General features: G+C 43.8%; 1 protein-coding gene across 3 annotated transcripts in view; it reads left to right on the top strand.

Moving 5' to 3' along the window:
* The window catches only part of BRIP1 (BRCA1 interacting helicase 1), a 161,515-nt gene extending 146,366 nt beyond the window's left edge, over positions 1–15,149 (top strand). For all 3 annotated transcript variants that reach the window (XM_058164111.1, XM_058164110.1, XM_058164112.1), the window contains 3 exons: positions 5,669–5,956; positions 9,768–10,574; positions 13,763–15,149. In XM_058164111.1, the coding sequence (XP_058020094.1) occupies positions 5,669–5,956; positions 9,768–10,574; positions 13,763–13,857 (1,190 nt within the window). In that variant the 3' untranslated portion in view covers positions 13,858–15,149. The remainder of the gene's footprint in view (positions 1–5,668; positions 5,957–9,767; positions 10,575–13,762) is intronic.
* The last annotated feature ends 3,023 nt before the right edge of the window (positions 15,150–18,172 follow it).

The raw sequence follows: 18,172 nt of genomic DNA, 5'->3' as shown, positions 1-18,172 counted from the left end.
AGGATGGCCAACGGCCAGGAAAAAAAAGGGGGGGGGAGGGAATTGTAGTCCACATGTGGAATATCTCACATTCCCCTCCCCTCTCATTTGGCTTGTGCCTGCATGTCTGTGCACGTACAGGCACACTCGATGTACACAAGGACATTGATCCCACATAATTTTCACGCTAAATTTTTGGCCGATGGGAGTATTGTGTAATTATTTCTGGGTTTTTTATTTTTATCCTGCTGTTCTAGCAGGTTGCTTTAGGATTTTTTTTTTCAGAATAAAGCTGCAGGACACATTGTACAGGAAGTTCTCGACTTAACAACTGTTCATTTGTTCAATAGTCTGGACTATTGCAATGCTCTCTACATGGGGCTCCCCTTGAGGAGCACCCGGAGACTCCAGTTAGTCCAGAATGCGGCTGCTCGGGTTATTGAGGGAGCAGTTCAGAGCTCCCATGTAACACCCATCCTGCGCAGACTGCACTGGCTGCCTGTTGTCTTCCGGGTATCCTTCAAGGTGTTAGTTACTACCTTTAAAGCATTTCATGGCTTAGGACCGGGATACCTACGGGACCGTCTACTGCCAACGTCTATCTCCCAACGACCGGTACGCTCTCAAGAGAGGGGCTCCTCAGGGTGCCGTCAGCCAAGCAATGTCGGCTGGCGGCCCCCCGGGGGAGGGGCTTCTCTGTGGGGCTCTACCTATGGAACGAGCTTCCCCCTGGACTTCGACAAATACCTGACCTTAGGACCTTCCGCCGCGAACTTAAAACCTACTTATTTCATCTTGCTGGACTCGCTTAAATTTTAAATTATCAAATTGATTTTATGGGTTTTAAATTTTTTGTAAATTTTAGAGGGTAATATTTTATCTATAAGTAGCCATATCGAATAGGTTTTTTAAGGGTTGTTTTTAGTTTTGTATTGTTATTTTCTTTCTGTATTTTATTCCTGGCTGTACACCGCCCTGAGTCCTTCGGGAGAAGGGCGGTCTATAAATAAAAATATTCTATTCTATATTCTATTCTATTTAGGGACCTGTTCAAAGTTAACAACAGCACTGAAAAAAAAAAGTGACTCTTGCACTTACGACCTATGCTGGTGATCAAAATATGGGCACATGGCAGTTGCCATGTATTTATCACAGTTGCACTGTCCAAGGGTCATTTGATCATGTGTAAACTTCCCAGCTGGCTTCCGACAAGCCAAGTCAATGAGGGAAGACAGATTCACTTAATGATGACATGACTCACTGAACAACTGCAGTGATTCACTTAACGTACGAAGAACCGTTGCAGGAACTGGGCATGGCTAGTCTAGTGAAGAGAAGGACCAGGGGAGACATGAGAGCAGTCTTCCAATATTGGAGGGGCTGCCACAGAGAGGAGGAAGGGGGTCAAGCTGTTCTCTAAAGCACCCAAAGGCCAAACAAGGAACAATGGATGGAAATTGATCAAGGAGAGATTCAACCTGGAAATGAGGAATTTTCTGACAGTGAGAACAATCAACCCATGGAACAGAAGTTGCCTTCGGAAGTTGTGGGAGCTTCATCACTGGAAGCTTTCAAGAAGAGACTGGACTGCCATCGGTCAGAAATGGTCTAGGGTCGCCTGCTTAGGCGGTGGGGGGGGGGAGAGAGTTTGGACTAGATGACCTACAAGGTCCCTTCCAACTCTGTTAATCTGACTTTAATCACCAAAGTCAGGGGAGACTTGATTGCTGTCTTCCAGTATTTGAGGGGCTGCCACAGAGAGGAGGAAGGGGGTCAAGCTATTCTCCAGAGCACCCGAAGGCCAGACAAGGAACAATGGATGGAAACTGACCAAGGAAGAGATTCAACCTGGAAATAAGGAGGAACTTTCTGACAGTGAGAACAATCAATTGAAGGAACGGAAGTTGCCTTCGGAAGTTGTGGGAGCTTCATCACTGGAGGCTTTCAAGAAGAGACGGGACTGCCAAATGGTGTAGGGTCCCCTGCTTGGGCAGGAGGTTGGACTAGATAACCTACAACAGTGATGGCTAATGTTTTCTGGACCGAGTGCCCAAAGCACACCCGAACCCCCCAAAATGCAATGCGCATGAGGCCCCCGTGCATGTGTGTGCGCCCCCTTGCACACACCCCACCCCTGCATGCATACATGGCCCTCTGTGCCCTGCCCCTGCGCATGCGTGGCAGAGACGCAGCTGGTCGGCAGGGGGCACACGCAAATGCGTGGCAGAGCTGAACTGTGGCAATGGCTTGTGTGCCATCAGAAAGGGCGCTGTGTGTCACCTCTGGCACGCGTGCCATAGGTTCACCATCATGGACCTACAAGGTCCCTTCCAACTCTGTTAATCTAATTGTGGCAAAAAAAAAGTTGTAATATAGCAATAGCACTTAGACCAGCGGTTCTCAACCTGTAGGTCGCGACCCCGTTGGGGGGTCGAATGACGATTTTCCAGGGGTCGCCTAAGACCATCGGAAATATGGGAAGTATACTTGCGAGTCAAAGAATCGCGCTCCAATGGTTGACTCCACAAGCCAGCTGCAGGCTCTTCAAATCGCTAGCCGAATTCGGCTTCAGGCGCAATGAATTAAAAAAGAGAGAAATCTTTGCTCCGATGTCTCCCTCTCAAGCCAGCTGCAATCACTCCCAATCGCTAGCCTAATTTGGCTTCAGGCGCGATAAACTTAATAGGGGAGGAGTCTCCGCTTTAATGCCTCCGTCCTCAAGGCAATCGCAAGCAGTTCAGATCGCTAGCCAATACGGCTTCAGGCGCGATCAATTCAAAACGAAAATAATTTTACGATTGGGGGTCGCCACATCATGGGGAATTGTATTAAAGGGGTCGCAGCACTATAAAGGTTGAGAACCACTGACTTAGACTTATATCCCGCTTCACAGTGCTTCACAGCCCTCTCTAAGCAGTTTATAGAGTCAGCCTCTTGCCCCCCAACAATCTGGGTCCTCATTTGACCCACCTCAGAAGGATGGAAGGCTGAGTCAACCTTGAGCCTGGTGAGATTTGATCTGCCAAATTGCAGGCAACCGGCAGTCCGCAGAAGTAGCCTGAATGCTGCATTCTAACCACTGCGCCCCCACGGTTCACTTAGCAACCGTCTTGCTTAGCAATGAAAATTGGCTCAGTTGTGGTCGTAGGGTGAAGAATACTTGTACACCAGCAAAATAAAAAAAAGGACTGTGAAATGTTTTACGTAGTAGTTGTGGTTTATTCATTGCTTAATTCAAACATTTGTTGTTGAAGTTCGGCTCTTGGACCCGACCAAGGGTGAAAGATTATCTTTGCTCTTCAACGAGCAGACAAAGGATGTTGTCTTCTCTCCACATCTGTGAATAGCAGCCTTGGCCGACTGCTCTTTCCGTCACATCTCTGAGACACGTCTTCCTAGCTTCCTCTATCTTGCCTTGGCATGAGAACAAGCGGCCCCGTTGCGCATCAACGGAGTCCTTTAATTTCCCAAGGTGTCCTTGAGTGAACAGCTGAGGATTTAAGGACACCAGAAACCTTTCCAAAACTCCTCTCCTGCCTGACCCTGGAGAAGTGGGAGAGGAAGGGAACATGGTAAATAAATAAAAAAATTGCCAAGTGCCTTGAGCTACGAGCGAGATGTAATAATGGTGCAGTAAAAAAACAAAAAAAATTAGAACTTGAATCCTTGGATTGTCCTCGGCCTTCTGCTGTTTTGTGAGATCTTATGACTTGGACTAAAAATTCAGCAAAACTTGTTTTACAAAACTTGTAATTGCTACAACAAATAGGTTCCAACTTACTTGGTTCTAATAGGTTTAGCTTTGTGGTCCCAGTTAGGTTTTTTTTTTTTATTTGCATTTATATCCCGCCCTTCTCCGAAGACTCAGGGTGGCTTACACTATGTCAAGCAATAGTCTTCATCCATTTGTATATTATATACAAAGTCAACTTATTGCCCCCAATAATCTGGGTCCTCATTTTACCTACTTTATAAAGGATGGAAGGCTGAGTCAACCTTGGGCCTGGTGGGACTTGAACCTGCAGTAATTGCAAGCAGCTGTGTTAATAACAGACTGTCTTAGCAGTCTGAGCCACCAGAGGTTTGTTATTGTGGTTCAGTTGCTAAGTCGTATTCAACATTTTGCAACCTCATGGACCAGAGCACGCCAGGCCACTCCCAGAGGTGGGCTTCAGATAATTTAACAACTGGTTTGCCCCAGCACCGAAAATGTGAGCTTGCATGCATGTGCACGGCTTTAAAAAATGCCGCTAAATAGGATGGCATAGTGCCAGAGCGGGTGGGCAGGCCCATCCTCAGGTCGCAACTACTGGTTCGCACGAACCTGTATGAACCGGCTGAATCCCGCCCCTTCTCCCCCCTTTCTGGGACTGCCATAAAGAAGAAGGGGTCTGTCGTGTCCCACTCCTCCTCTGACGGCCGGGTCTGGGAAGTCTGTATCAAGCGTGGCCACGAAGCCTCTGCAGCTTTGCCAAATTCCTGTCAGAGTTCTCAGGGCAGGCAGGAATCCAAGTTGTGACTTCAGCAAACCAAATGAGACTTTGCCTGACTCAAGGAATGCCAAAAAGCAGATCCTTTATATAGGCCATGGGGTGTGGCTCCATGACTCAGCACTTATCCAGGCCTGCCCCTCCCTTCCTTTTGCTGACGTCGCCTCTCCATTCTCTGGAAGCGGGGATCTGTCCACTGTGACTTTCCGTCCTCCTGATCTGCTGCCGGCAATTCTAGCACGTGGCTGGCTTCGTGCTCACACGCTGTAGGAGTGAGGTTTGTTTGCTCATTCTGTCCGGGCATGGTGCCAGGGCTGGGGGCTGGAGGCATGCCAGGCCATTCTTCTTCACTATCAGTCTCTGGCTCAGATAACAGGAGATGGGAGGGGCCCAGCTGAGGAGAGGAGGGTGGGCGAGGCACAACAGGGTCAACTATTCTCCAAAACAGCAGAAGGCAGGACAAGAAGTGATGGATGGAAACTAAACAAGGAGAGAAGCAACCTAAAAGCTAAGGAGAAATTTCCAGATAGTTACAACAATTACTCCATGGAATGGCTTGCCTCTAGAAGTTTTGGGTGCTCCATCACTGCAGGTGTTGAAGAAAAGATAGCAATAGCACTAAGACTTATATACTGCTTTGTAGTGCTTTATACCCTACTCTAAGCGGTTTTACAGAGTCAGCCTATGGCCTCCCAACAATCTGGCTCCTCATTTTACAGACCTCAGAAGGATGGAAGGCTGAGTCAACCTTGAGTCGGTGACGATCGAACTGCTGGCAGTGGGCAGAGTCAGCCTGCAATACTGCATTCTAACCACTGTGCCACCACGGTTCTATAGCGGGTAATGCAGGGGTGTCAAACTCGCGGGCTGGTTGCGTCATGTGCTGGCCCCTCCCCTGCCCAGTTTAGCGAAGGGGGGGAAGTCTCGATACATCACATGACACCGCGAGTTTGATACTCCTGGTATAATATATAAGAGTAGACTAGAATAGAACAGAGCAACAGAACAAGAGCAGAATAGAATAGGACAGAATAACAGAACAAGTGCAGAATAGAATTAGAGCGGAATGGAATGGAATGGAATGGAATGGAATGGAATGGAATGAAATAGAATAGAATAGAATAGAATAAGAATAAGTGGAATGGAATGGAATGGAATGGAATGGAATTCATCTCTAATGCATTATATCATTTCCCCAGGGTTGTCCAAATGGATTCGTCATCAAATCCATCACTACAAAGACTTCGATTGTGCCCTTAGCTCTTTGGATGCCTTCGCTAAAATGAACCAGAATGGTGCTGAAGTTGCCCTTCAGGATCCCAACAGCTCTCTGCTCATGTCTACAAGTTTAAAGATTCTGACACCACTTTCTGCTCCGGAGGGAACTCTTCCTTTAACACCAGGCGCTCTTCATGAAAAGGAAGCGCAAATTTCGGTTTTGGAAACAGGCGCTGCAGAACACATCGCGACTCGCCCAGCAACATCTGGTTAGTCACGAGGTCTCTTACCAGAGCAAAGTTAATCTTGCTAAGATTTTAAGAACCAAATTCTTTCATTATTCTGCTTATTTCTGGACAGCCTTCTGGGTATGACCAACAGCCAAAGAGTACCAGGAGCTGTTTCATCCCAAGCCATCAATTGGGAACCCTCTATCTGAAAACTAAAATTTTTAAAATGGCTAAAACTGTTTCAGATGGACAAGTCTCATAGAATTGCAGAGGTCTCACCTCGGAGGCCCTGAGCAATCTTGTCATCTCATGCAGTTTTATACAAAATGTTTGGAAGCTCTGTTTTTGTCTGTAATCTTGTCAGAAATCTTTTAAGGTGCAGGAAAACTGAGGTCATTTTTGACAACATGATAGGTAGGTAGGAATCAGTGGATTGGTGAGTTGGTAAGTTCAAAGAAGGGAAGGAAGGAAGGAAGGAAGTTGGAACAAATGAATGAACAAAGGATGGGTAGAGGGAAGGAAGGAAGGAAGGAAGGAAGGAAGGAAGGAAGGAAGGAAGGAAGGAAGGAAGGAAGGAAGGAAGGAAGGAAGGAAGGAAAAAATGAGGCTGAAAGGAAGGAGAATAGAAGGCAGATGGAAGGAAGAAAAATAGGGAAGGAAGGAAGGAGAAGGGAAGGAAGGAAGTTGGAACGAATGAACGAACAAAGGATGGGTAGAGGGAAGGAAAAAGGAAGGAAGGAAGGAAAAAATGAAGATGAAGGAAGGAGAATAGAAGGCAGATGGAAGAAAGAAAAATAAGGAAGGAAATAAATAAAAAAAGGAAATAAGGAAGGAAGGAAATAAGGAAGGAAAAATAAGGAAGGAAAAGAAGGAAGGGAAAGAAGGAAGTTGGAACGAATGAACAAACAGGGTGGGTAGAGGGAAGGAAAAAGAAGGAAGAAGGAAAGAAAAAATGAGGATGGAAGGAAGGAGAATAGAAGAAGGATTGAAGAAAGGAAAATGAAAGAAGAAAAATACAGATGGAAGGAAGAAGGAAGGAAAATTAAGATGGAAGAAAGAAGGAAGAAAAATAAGGATGGACGGAAGGAAGGAAGGGTTTCTTGCTTTTTTTTTTTATTTGAATTTATATCCCGCCCTTCTCCGAAGACTCAGGGCGGCTTACATTGTGTAAGGCAATAGTCTCATTCTATTTGTATATTTACAAAGTCAACTTATTGCCCCCCCAACAATCTGGGTCCTCATTTTACCTACCTTATAAAGGATGGAAGGCTGAGTCAACCTTGGGCCTGGTGGGACTTGAACCTGCAGTAATTGTAATTGCAGGCAGCTGTGTTAATAACAGACTGCATTAGCCTGTTGAGCCACCAGAGGCCCTTTTCAGGAGAGTTCCATCACCTGAACCTTGGCTGAGCAGATTTAAGGGCAGAGGAGGGGGCTTTGAAGCCTATGTAGGCACCCACAGGACCCCTCTGCAACTCTTTTTAAAGCAGGGGTCTCCAACCTTGGCAACTTTAAGACTTGTGGACTTCAACTCCCAGAAGGAATTCTGAGAGTTGGAAGTCCACAAGTCTTAAAGTTGCCAAGGTTGGAGACCCCTGCTTTAAAGCAGCCGCATCTGTTCCTGGAATCGTATAGCCGCCTTCCACGGCTGCATTGCAATCCCAAGGAAATACATTTTGGCTTCTGAAGCATCGTTCTGAGTTGGCGGAGAGCGAAAATCTGCCAAAGGAAAGTCCCCCCCCACGAAAAAACCCCACCTCTGGGCGTGCAGGGATGTGTTGGGCCACCCACAGGGCTCCCTTTTGTTCCCGAGTGGAAAGAAGGGATTAAACTCATCTTAACAAAACGTTCCCCAGCAGTTCCTCCCCATACTTAGTTGTGTATACACTGAAGGCAGGAGGTTCTATTACGGCATGTCAATCCACTGGCTTGAAAACTGGTCACAGTCTACAAAGTGAGGAAGTTCCGGGGGGGTGGTGGAAAAGCCCCCAGTGGGGCTGGTTAATTTTGCTAATACACAAACAAGCTAATACATAAACTCTCCAAGCGTGGAGTGTTGATGCAATGCTGGGCACAGGTTCGCATTCCTTATTTACAACGTTAACGTTTTTAATGCTGTAACCCTTCCTTCCTTCCTTCCTTCCTTCCTTCCTTCCTTCCTTCCTTCCTTCCTTCCTTCCTTCCTTCCTTCCTTCCTTCCTTCCCCTTTTTCCTTTTTATTTTTCTTCCTTCCTTCCTTCCATCCTCCTTCTTTCTTCATTTTCCTTCCTTTCCTCGACCCGTCCTTTGTTTGTTCATTTGTTCCAACTTCCCTCCTTCCATCCCTCCCTGGCCTTCCTTCCTTTCCTTCTTCTCCCTTCATGCTCTTCCTTCCTCCTGCCCTCCATGTTTTCTCTTTCCTTCCTTCCTCCTCCTATTTATTTTTATTTATTTATTTATTATTTAGATTTTTATACCGCCCCTTCTCCCGAAGGACTCAGGGCGGTGTACAGCCAGATTAAAACAGTACAATATACAAATTAAAACCACAGTTAAAATAACCTATTCTATAAATGGCCGAAAATTAAAACCGTCAAATTTGACCCATAAATAAAATACCCCAGTTAAAATTATTAAAATTCGAAAAATTTAAAAAATTTAAAAAATTAAAAAATTAAGCCTGTCCCGCTTGGATAAACAGGTACGTTTTCAATTCTATGCCCTTCCTCCCTCCCTCCCTCCCTCCCTGAACTTCTTTCTTGTCCTTTTTCTCTCCCTCCATTCCCTCCCTCTATCCCTCCCTCTCTTCCTTCCACCCACCCTCCGTGTTTTCCTTTCCTTTGTTTTTCCCTCTATGCCCTCCCTCCCTCCCTCGCTTCCATCCTCCTCCTTCCCTTCTCCTCTTCCCTTGCTTGCAGCATTCTGTGGACAAGTGACCACAATTTCCAACAAATTTTTTTTTTCTGGAAATTTCCTTCCAGTTTCTGGCAAAAAACTCGTCCCAGGCAGATTTTGGTTTTGCTTAACAACAATTGCGTTCACGTAACAGCTGCTGCGTTCTTTTTTAAAAAAAAATTGTTAGAGTTTTGTGTTTTACGTTTCTTTAATATAAAATAGAAAGTTTAAAAAAATAAATAAGGGTGGGATATAAATTATTTAATCAATTGTTCTTGGTAAGGCGACACTTGGAATACTGCATTCGGTTTTGGTCGCCACAATGTAAAAAAGATGTGGAGACTCTAGAAAGAGTGCAGAGAAGAGCAACAAAGAGGATTAGAGGACTGGAGGCTAAAACATATGAAGAACGGTTGCAGGAACTGGGTATGTCTAGTTTAATGAAAACAAGGACTAGGGGAGACATGATAGCAGTGTTCCAATATCTCAGGGGTTGCCACAAAGAAGAGGGAGTCAAGCTATTCTCCAAAGCACCTGAGGGCAGGACAAGAAGCAATGGGTGGAAACTGATCAAGGATAGAACCAACCTGGAACTAAGGAGAAATTTCCTGACTGTTAGAACAATTAATGAGTGGAACTTGCCTCCAGAAGTTGTGGATCCTCCAACACTGGAGGCTTTTAAGAAGAGATTAGATAACCACTTGTCTGAAGTGGTATAGAATTTCCTGCCTAAGCAGGAGGTTGAACTAGAAGACCTCCAAGGTCCCTTCCAACTCTATTATTCTATTCTGTCCTGTCCTGTCCTGTCCTGTCCTGTCCTGTCCTGTCCTGTCCTGTCCTGTCCTGTCCTGTCCTATCCTATCCTATCCTATCCTAAAAACCAAGTACTGACTCCTGATGGTTATGCTAATGACAAGAATTAATAACCTCTCCTTCTGTCTCTTTTATCTTACTATTATCTGCTCTTCCTCCCCAGATTCATCTTTCTCCATAAAGCAAAATACATTGACAGACTCCACCAGCCCCGTGGGTTCACCTGCTGAAAACAGGAGGAAGAGAGCAAACGTTCAGTTCTCTGCCGGCAGCATAGAAAGTTACTTCACTAAAACGCTGAATTCAACACCAGCAGTAAAGAAAAATTATGTCTTCAAGGCTACCGGGCCAATCAAAAAAGCAGCGGAGGAAGACAGCCCCTCTGTTGTGCATGGACCCGAGCAGAATATTTCGTGGATCGAAGAAGACCAACCCATAAGACAGTTGCCAGATGGCGAAACAATTAACGGTTCTCCAAGAACAGAGGTCACCTTGACGACTGAGAAATGTCCCCACGAAAGGCAGCATGCTGGACATAAAGACTTGGAGAATGTGGTGTCTTCTCCAAGGAGAGCAAATGTGGAACTGCCCAGGTCAGATCCAGGTGTCAAAGCTGATGTTGAGGATGAGAGGCTCTGTTTTACGCCTGAACTATATGATGATGAAGAGGTGGTAGAAGAAGAGACGAATGAAGGCTTGATTCACCATTACGATAGTACTTTGACTTCCTTTGAAACCGCAAACACCGTTCTGGCGGAAGAACCTTGTCCACCCAACGCTCAAAAGCCGGGAGATGCCACCTCCGGGTTTAAAGTTGAAGCTGGAGCGGGCACAGAGTGGTGGGGGATCGCGGAGAACAGCCAGAATAACAGAAGTGCCGTCGAGGAAGCTGGGCATAAGGTTGGCATTGAAGAAACCGAGCAGGAGGCGAAGGGAAAGGAAAACCAGTTTCCTGGATCACAAAGCAAAGGTGTGTCTTGCAATCAGTTTACTTAACCAGTAAAAAAAAAAAAATCAGGCTTGAGGAAAAATAGGATCACTGTTTCTAGTTCGGGTCAGGAACGGGTTCAGAGAATCCATGTTTCGGGAAAACTGGAGGGACATTCATACTTCAGGGATTCCTGCCTTCATGGAAAAAGTTGGCTCAGAATGGAGGTTGACCAACCCTGTCCCGAAATATCCCGTCTCTCCTCCCGTTCGCTTCTGCAACATTCCGGAAGATAGAAAGATGTGATGTGCCCTCAACCATCTTCCTGTCTCTACGAGTGTTGACAAATGAAACGAGAGCATCCACTGAGCTGACAGGTGTTTCCTAACAATGACGGATTGGACCCATTCTTATTACAGAACATGGCAGAGAAAACAGGAGGAGATGTAGGAGAAGGGCAGGCAGAGATGGGGCAGAGTCAAGAGAGGAATTAGCAGCAGGGGTCGGCAACCTTAAACACTCAAAGAGCCACAAAGGTCCTAACCGAAAGCCCCCCGTTCAATTCTGGAGCCGACCGGAAGTCTGGTTCTCCCATTGTAAAGTCTCAGTGCGGCGTCCTTTTTCCTCTGCCGATTGGAAGTCCGGTACACACGCACACATACACCATAGAGTTTCCTCCTAGCGCAGTGTCCTTTTTCTTCTGCTGATCGCAAGTCTGGTTCCCCCCCACAATAGAGTCATCTCCTAGAGCGACGTCCATTTTCCTCTACCTGTCTGACCGAAAGCCCTATCAATTGTGGAGCCGACCAGCGACAGGGAGCCGAAGCAGAGGGATGGAAGAGCCACATGTGGCTCCAGAGCCGCGGGTTGCCGACCCTTGAACTAGCCTGAAAGCCATTTGTAAGGATTCCAGGCTGATTCCTCTCTTGACTCCGCTCCCTGCCTCTGCCTGTCCTTCTCCTAAAAGAGGCTGAAGCATATCCAATCTATGGTGGACAACAACTGGTGTAGTCTTAGGAGAACTTTACAGATGTTTAAAAGGACAGGAGAAACCGCTTGGGTCTTGGTTTCTTCTGCTGCAAGCTGACCGTCCCACCCTTGTTTTAATATTATGTCTCACCAGCCTATTTGCAAAAGGAATCAGGTTTATATGAAGTGGTCAGTGAGATCATTTCCAAATAAATATAACAGGGCCTATTTCACTCACTACTTTGTTTTCTTGGGGTAAGGGGAAAATTGTCGGGTTATATGAGTTTAGTTTGTTCAACATAAGACAATGCCTGCAAAGATATCCAATGTGCAGTTTAGTAGCTACCAGCTTATGAAGACTGATCAAAACCATGTTGAAATTTTGGAGACTACGTTCCCATCCTCAATCCTTTAAATAATCACGTGAACTTCACAGTGTGTGCCTATCATAAACTGGGAAAACTAAACCCAAGTAGCTTTTTTACAGCAAATGTGCAAACTTTTATGTGCCGTCCTTCACCATCAAAATGGGCAAAGCTGAATGTCACAGCATGAGCCTGTAGAAATAATTAAATATCATTTCATGAGCCTCTCACCAACATATTTTTATTTACGAAGATATCTGCAGGCATGGTTTTGCTAGGAAAATATACATCATGAATCGGTGCTATGGTTCCTCACCAGGACTTCCTTGTTTTCTGCATAATGATTTGATTCGTGTCAAATATAAATGCATCCTTAAAATATTTTTGGGAGCCAAATCAGGTCTCGGGCACTGAAGCATATATAATTAAAGATGTAAGTCTGAGAGCTTTTAAGTGAGGGCCAAAATTTGTGTCACATCAAGACCGATGCGACCATTAGAAATTAATCCTATAACGAGTAATGCCACCCCATATCCATTGGTTCGCCAGTAATGTCCATCATGTCATCTAAATAGAACAGTTTGCAAAGAACATACCATACAAACTTCTAAATCCATTAGTTCAGTGGTAAAATGTAAAATTCGTTACTACCGGTTCTGTAGGCGTGGCTTGGTGGTGGTGACTGGGTGGGCGTGGCCAACTTTTTTTTTTTACTTTTAAAAGCATTTTTTCTACAACCTCTTCCGCGGAAGAGGTGGTAGAAAAAATGCTTTTAAAAGGCTCTGACGATCCCAGCTGAGTTGCCTGATCATCAAAGGCTTTTCTTTTCTTTTAAAAGCATTTTTTTTGGCCTTTAAAAGAAAAGAAAAGCTTCTGACGATCAGGCGACTCAGCTGGGATCGTCAGAGGAGCCTTTTAAAAGCATTTTTTACAACCTCTTCGGCCAAAGAGGTTGTAGAAAAAATGCTTTTAAAAGGCTCTGACGATTCCAGCTGAGTTGCCTGATCATCAAAGGCTTTTCTTTTCTTTTAAAAGCTTTTTTTTGGGGGCCTTTAAAAGAAAAGAAAAGCTTCTGACGATCAGGCGACTCAGCTGGGATCGTCAGAGGAGCCTTTTAAAAGAATTTTTTTACAACCTCTTCAGCCAAAGAGGTTGTAGAAAAAAATGCTTTTAAAAGTAAAAAAACCCAAAAACCCTCTGTTCGCGCAACTCAGCTGGGCATGTGGGGGCGCAGGGATTTTTGCTACTGGTTCTCCGAACCACCCACTGCCATCGCTATTGGATTGGGCTATCCGGTCGAAACCGGGAACATCTCACCCCTGCATTAGTCCCAGCTGATAACAGCAGATTAGTCGCAGCTTTATATCAGCTGATTTAACTATGTGGTATAATTTTTCCACAAAATGTTAGTGGGGTCTTTTTCCCCCCCCCTTTCTCCCAAACTGGGTTAGACGTCTTTCTTCTTTCTCCAATGTTTGGGACAAACATTTGTCTTCTGAATCCCTGTCAAATAAATGATCGTGGCGTTTTAGATATTGACCCACGAGTTTCATCGTTTTTCGTTTGCCTCTTTGTGAAGCAAATGACAACAATGGAGGAATTGAAAGAAGGCTTCTGAAACATTATAACGGGGGAGGGGGGATATAACCATGGCTCTTTGATGACTGGTGGACTTCACGTCCCAGAATTCCTAAGCCGGCCCTCAGAAATGGTGGCTCAGGAATTCTGGGAGTTGAAGTCCCACACGTCACACAAGGGACTATGGTTCCCCACCTCAGCATTAGAACAAAGCCGTCTTAAATAATACGTCGTCAGTTAAATATAAGCAAGGGAGGGTTTTGGGGTTGTGATAACTAGGGGAAAAAAAACACTAATTGAATCCTGAATCTATTGAAGGGCTGAAAGTACAGAGAAGGTCTAAACGAAGAATGAGGAAGCCATCCAATAACCAAAAGGCACACCAGCCACAGGTAACTTTAAAGAATGCGTAGATCGAAGTGTACGTGTGGAAATATTGGTTACCCATGTTTGTATGAAACCTTCAGATCCCATTCAATAAAGATCTCAATAGATAAGGACATCACTTACAAGACCCCTCCCGATGCTCATGAGTTTCAAGATTGAACATCTTCTAGCCACGTTGTCTCAAAACATTGTCCTTCTGCATTGCGCAAGACCAAACAAGAAGACCCAGAAATGGAACGGCGTGAGCTTGTTAAGAGCCATCATGCAAGTTCTTCTCAAGTGACTTTACTTCCAGGTAACCAAAGGAGGAATTAGGTTGTGGGAACGCTGACAATCCCCAAGGTGACATCTTGAATAGAAACCCGAGTCTTTTAAGTCATGCCGATTTGTGAAACGTGGACAATGTCCCAGAAATATTTTAAGTGTAATTTTCTCCTTCCTTTTTCAACAACAGCTTATAGCTAACCTAGAAAAAGGGACCGGCCGTTGCTACACCCATTAGTGACTACTTCCCCTTGGGTTCTGTCACACAGAACATTTGTTTGCTCTTGGTTCCAAAGGTAACAGTCCTTTACTCTTGGTCCCTGCAGCACAGGGCAGAATTTCCTCATTTTCTTCATTCCTCTTTTATGCAAGAGTTGAGGTTCTCACCTTATAGAAGTGAGCGGAGAATTGCATGGGAGGACATAATTAAAGGCAAGAACTCCTATGATTCTTCCTGGATTTCACCCTCATTGAGGCGTCTCCCAAAGTTGACTCCCGCATTCATTGTGCCAGCAAGCTAGGATCCATAGCTTTCTAAGGACATCCGCACGGTTGTCTACTTTTGGTCGGCTGCTTTGAAGATTTGTGGCCTTCAACTCCCAGAATTCCATTCTGGCTGGGGAATTCTGGGAATTGAAGGCCACAAGTCTTAGAAGTTGCTGCGGTTGGCGGACATCCCTGGCTTTAAAAATCAGGATGGTAAATGGAATCAAGTAAGTGAAGTCTCCTAGCTTTTTTAACGGGTGTCATATGTGCCACACACCTAAAAAAAAAAAAAAGGGAGAGGGAGTCCAGACCACTGTGATTATTTGATCCCTGCTTCCACCCACAGGTCTCCAGGATGGACCATCTGCTTTGTTGAGAAGGTTGCCTGCTTCTTAGCAATTTTGAAAGCCTTAAACGTGCAGGTGTTTTGAATCAGATTGTAATAGTTGATAATTTTGTATACGTGTATATGCACCTCTGTATTTTATTTTGGTTGATGTTTTTACTGTAAAGATCTATGAGACTCCGGAAATTGGTGGAATAAAAATCTGCATTTTTTTTTTAAAAAAAAGAATGAAATCTTGTCGGTTTTCCCCAAAAGTCTAACCGTAAATAATATAGTTGCGTATTGCTTGATAAAATTTAACAGTTCCACTTGTTGCTTGATATACAGTAATATATCAAAGACAGAAGAATAGAATAGAATAGAATAGAATAGAATAGAATAGAATAGAATAGAATAGAATAGAATAGAATAGAATAGAATTTTTATTGGCCAAGTGTGATTGGACACACAAGGAATTTGTCTTGGTGCATATGATCTCAGTGTACATTAAAAAAAAAAAGATACGTTCATCAAGCAACCTAGATGTGGCAGGCCTGAAGATCCAAGATGGCCAAGGAGAAATTTCCTGATGCTTAGAACAATTAATCATTAGAAAGACTTGCCTCCAGAACTTGTGGATGCTCCAAAACTGGGGGTTTTCAAGAAGAGACTAGATAACCATTTGTCTGAAATGGTATAGGGGTTTACTGACTGAGCAGGGGGTTGGACTAGAAGACCTCCAAGGTCCCTTCCAACTCTTGTTTTATTTATTTATTTTATTTGTCAACAAGTGCAAGGAAACAAGTATCAGTATAGACATGGACACATGAAAAAATGGCACAAATACATGTAAATGGATATAAATAAGCAAAACAGCCATAAGCACATAAAATGAATACCTATAAATAGGGACAGTAGGCATGCTACTGCGCTTATGCACGCCCTCTTAGGGACCTCTTAAGATAAATGTAAGGTCCACGGTAGACAGTTAAAGGTAAAAGGCATGGGGGTTAGAGAAACTAACAACAGGATCAGGTAGAGTGTTCCAGACATTTACTGCTCTATTGCTGAAGTCGTAATTTCTTCAGTCAAGATTAGAGCAGATTACATTTAGTTTGTATCTATTGATAGCCCTTGTGTTATTGCGGTTGAAGTTAAAGTAGTCATTAAGAGGTAGGATGTTATGGTAGATTATCTTGTGTACTAATTCTGTTATATAATCCACTAGTGCTAAGGGTTATCTCTGGATTTCTTTTAAAACTTATCATTATTTAAAAAAAAATTCCAAAAAAGTTTTCCATTTACATAGCCCCCCGAAGGCCAGACAAGGAATAATGGATGGAAACTGATCAAGGAGAGATTGAACCTAGAAATAAGGAGGAATTTTCTGATAGAGCAATGAACCCATGGAACAGAAGTTGCCACCAGATGTTGTGGGAGCTTCATCACTGGAGCTTTCAAGAAGAGACTGGAATGCCATTTGTCAGAAATGGTCTAGGGTCGCCTGCTTGGGCGGTGGGTTGGACTAGATGACCTACAGGATCCCATCCAACTCTGTTATTCTGTTAAAATGAATAGTTGCCAGGGTACAAAAACCAGGCAACCTGGAAATTCGACTCAAATCAACTTATTCCTCTTAAATTAGCTTCACACGTTTTTCTGCAGCATTAGCTTTGATGGTTCCATGCATTGGCAGAACAGAAGTAGAGCCATCGTGTAATTTCCAGATGTCTGTTTCTGATGCCATTACCATAATTGTATCTTCTTTTTCACTTGTTCTGTGCATCACTTTGTAGGCTTTTACTCTTGAACATAGTGTGAAATGCTTTCAATTAAAAAAAAATATATATTTGGCAGGCTAGATTCTGTGTAAGGATGCTATCTCTCATTTGATCTTTTTCCACTATCTGCTTCTTCCTATCTAATTCTGTCTGTCTGTCTATCTCTCTGTCTTATCTAATCTATCAATCTGTCATGCCTATCTGTCACTATCATCTATCAATCATCCTATCAATCCTCTTATCTATTTTTGTCATTTATCTCTATCATCTGTCATATTTCATCTGTCATTTATCTCATTGTATTTCATCTATCTCATCATCTATCTTTTATCTGTCATTTATCTCTTAACATCTCTATCTTTCATCTGTTATTAATCTATCATCTATTTCATCTACATCTATCTCTATATCTATCTTTCATCTGTCATTTATCTCTATGGTCTTTATCATCTTTCATCTATCATTTATCTCTATGTCATCTTTCATCTGTCATTTATCTCTATCATCTATTTCAGGGGTCAAACTTGCTGTGTCAATGGTGGCATCACATGATCTATCGGAACTTTTTTTCCCTTTGCTAAACGGGGCGGGGGTGGGGCCAGCACCTGACACCCCGATCTATTTCATCTGTCTTCTTTCTATCTATCTATCTACCTACCTACCTACCTACCTCTACCTGCTCTCCGGAGCATTTTAGCTTCCCAGTAGTCTTCAAGGGCAGCCCCATGCAGGGTCCGTTCCAGTAATCCAATTGGGAAGTCTCCAAAGCACTTCCAAAGACCCTGGTGATCCAGGAACAGAAACAACTGGTGCATAAGTTGAATGTGTGCAAAGGCCATCGTCTCCACTAGTTCAGGGGTCTCCAACCTTGGCAACTTTAAGACTTGTGGACTTCAACTCCCAGAGTTCCTCAGCCAAACTGTGGGAGTTGAAGTCCACAAGTCTTAAAGTTGCCAAAGTTGGAGACCCCTGCAGTAGTGCATTTGCTCTTTGAGCAGAAGCTGTGAGTCCACCACCCCCAATTTGCACACCAGTCTTACATAAACTCTCTGGAACGACCTTCCCCCCGGTTTGCGCCAAATATCTGACCTTCAGACCTTTCGCCGGGAATTAAAAACTCACTTATTCATTCAAGCGGGACTGGACTGATTTTTTAGACTTTTTAAATTTCTAAATTTTAATTTTTAATTTTTAATCTTTTGTAATTTTATATGGGGTATTTTAGGTTCGTCAATTTGACGGTTTTAATTCGGCCACCATTGAATAAGTATTTTAAATTGATTTTTAACTTTGTATATTTATTGTTTTTTATCTTGGCTGTACACCGCCCTGAGTCCTTCGGGAGAAGGGCGGTATAAAAGTTTAATTAATAAATAATAAATAAATAAATAAATAAAAGACGTGCAATGATATTAATGGACTTAAGAGTTCCCGGACCCAAAACGGGTCAAATTAAATTTTGTCAAGATTGAGTCTGTTTCAACC

The sequence above is a fragment of the Ahaetulla prasina genome, chromosome 1 (assembly GCF_028640845.1).
Source record: "Ahaetulla prasina isolate Xishuangbanna chromosome 1, ASM2864084v1, whole genome shotgun sequence".
Taxonomy (NCBI): Eukaryota; Metazoa; Chordata; class Lepidosauria; order Squamata; family Colubridae; genus Ahaetulla; species Ahaetulla prasina.
Note: the sequence above shows the minus strand (reverse complement) of the source record. Positions and strands in the feature narration are given on the sequence as shown.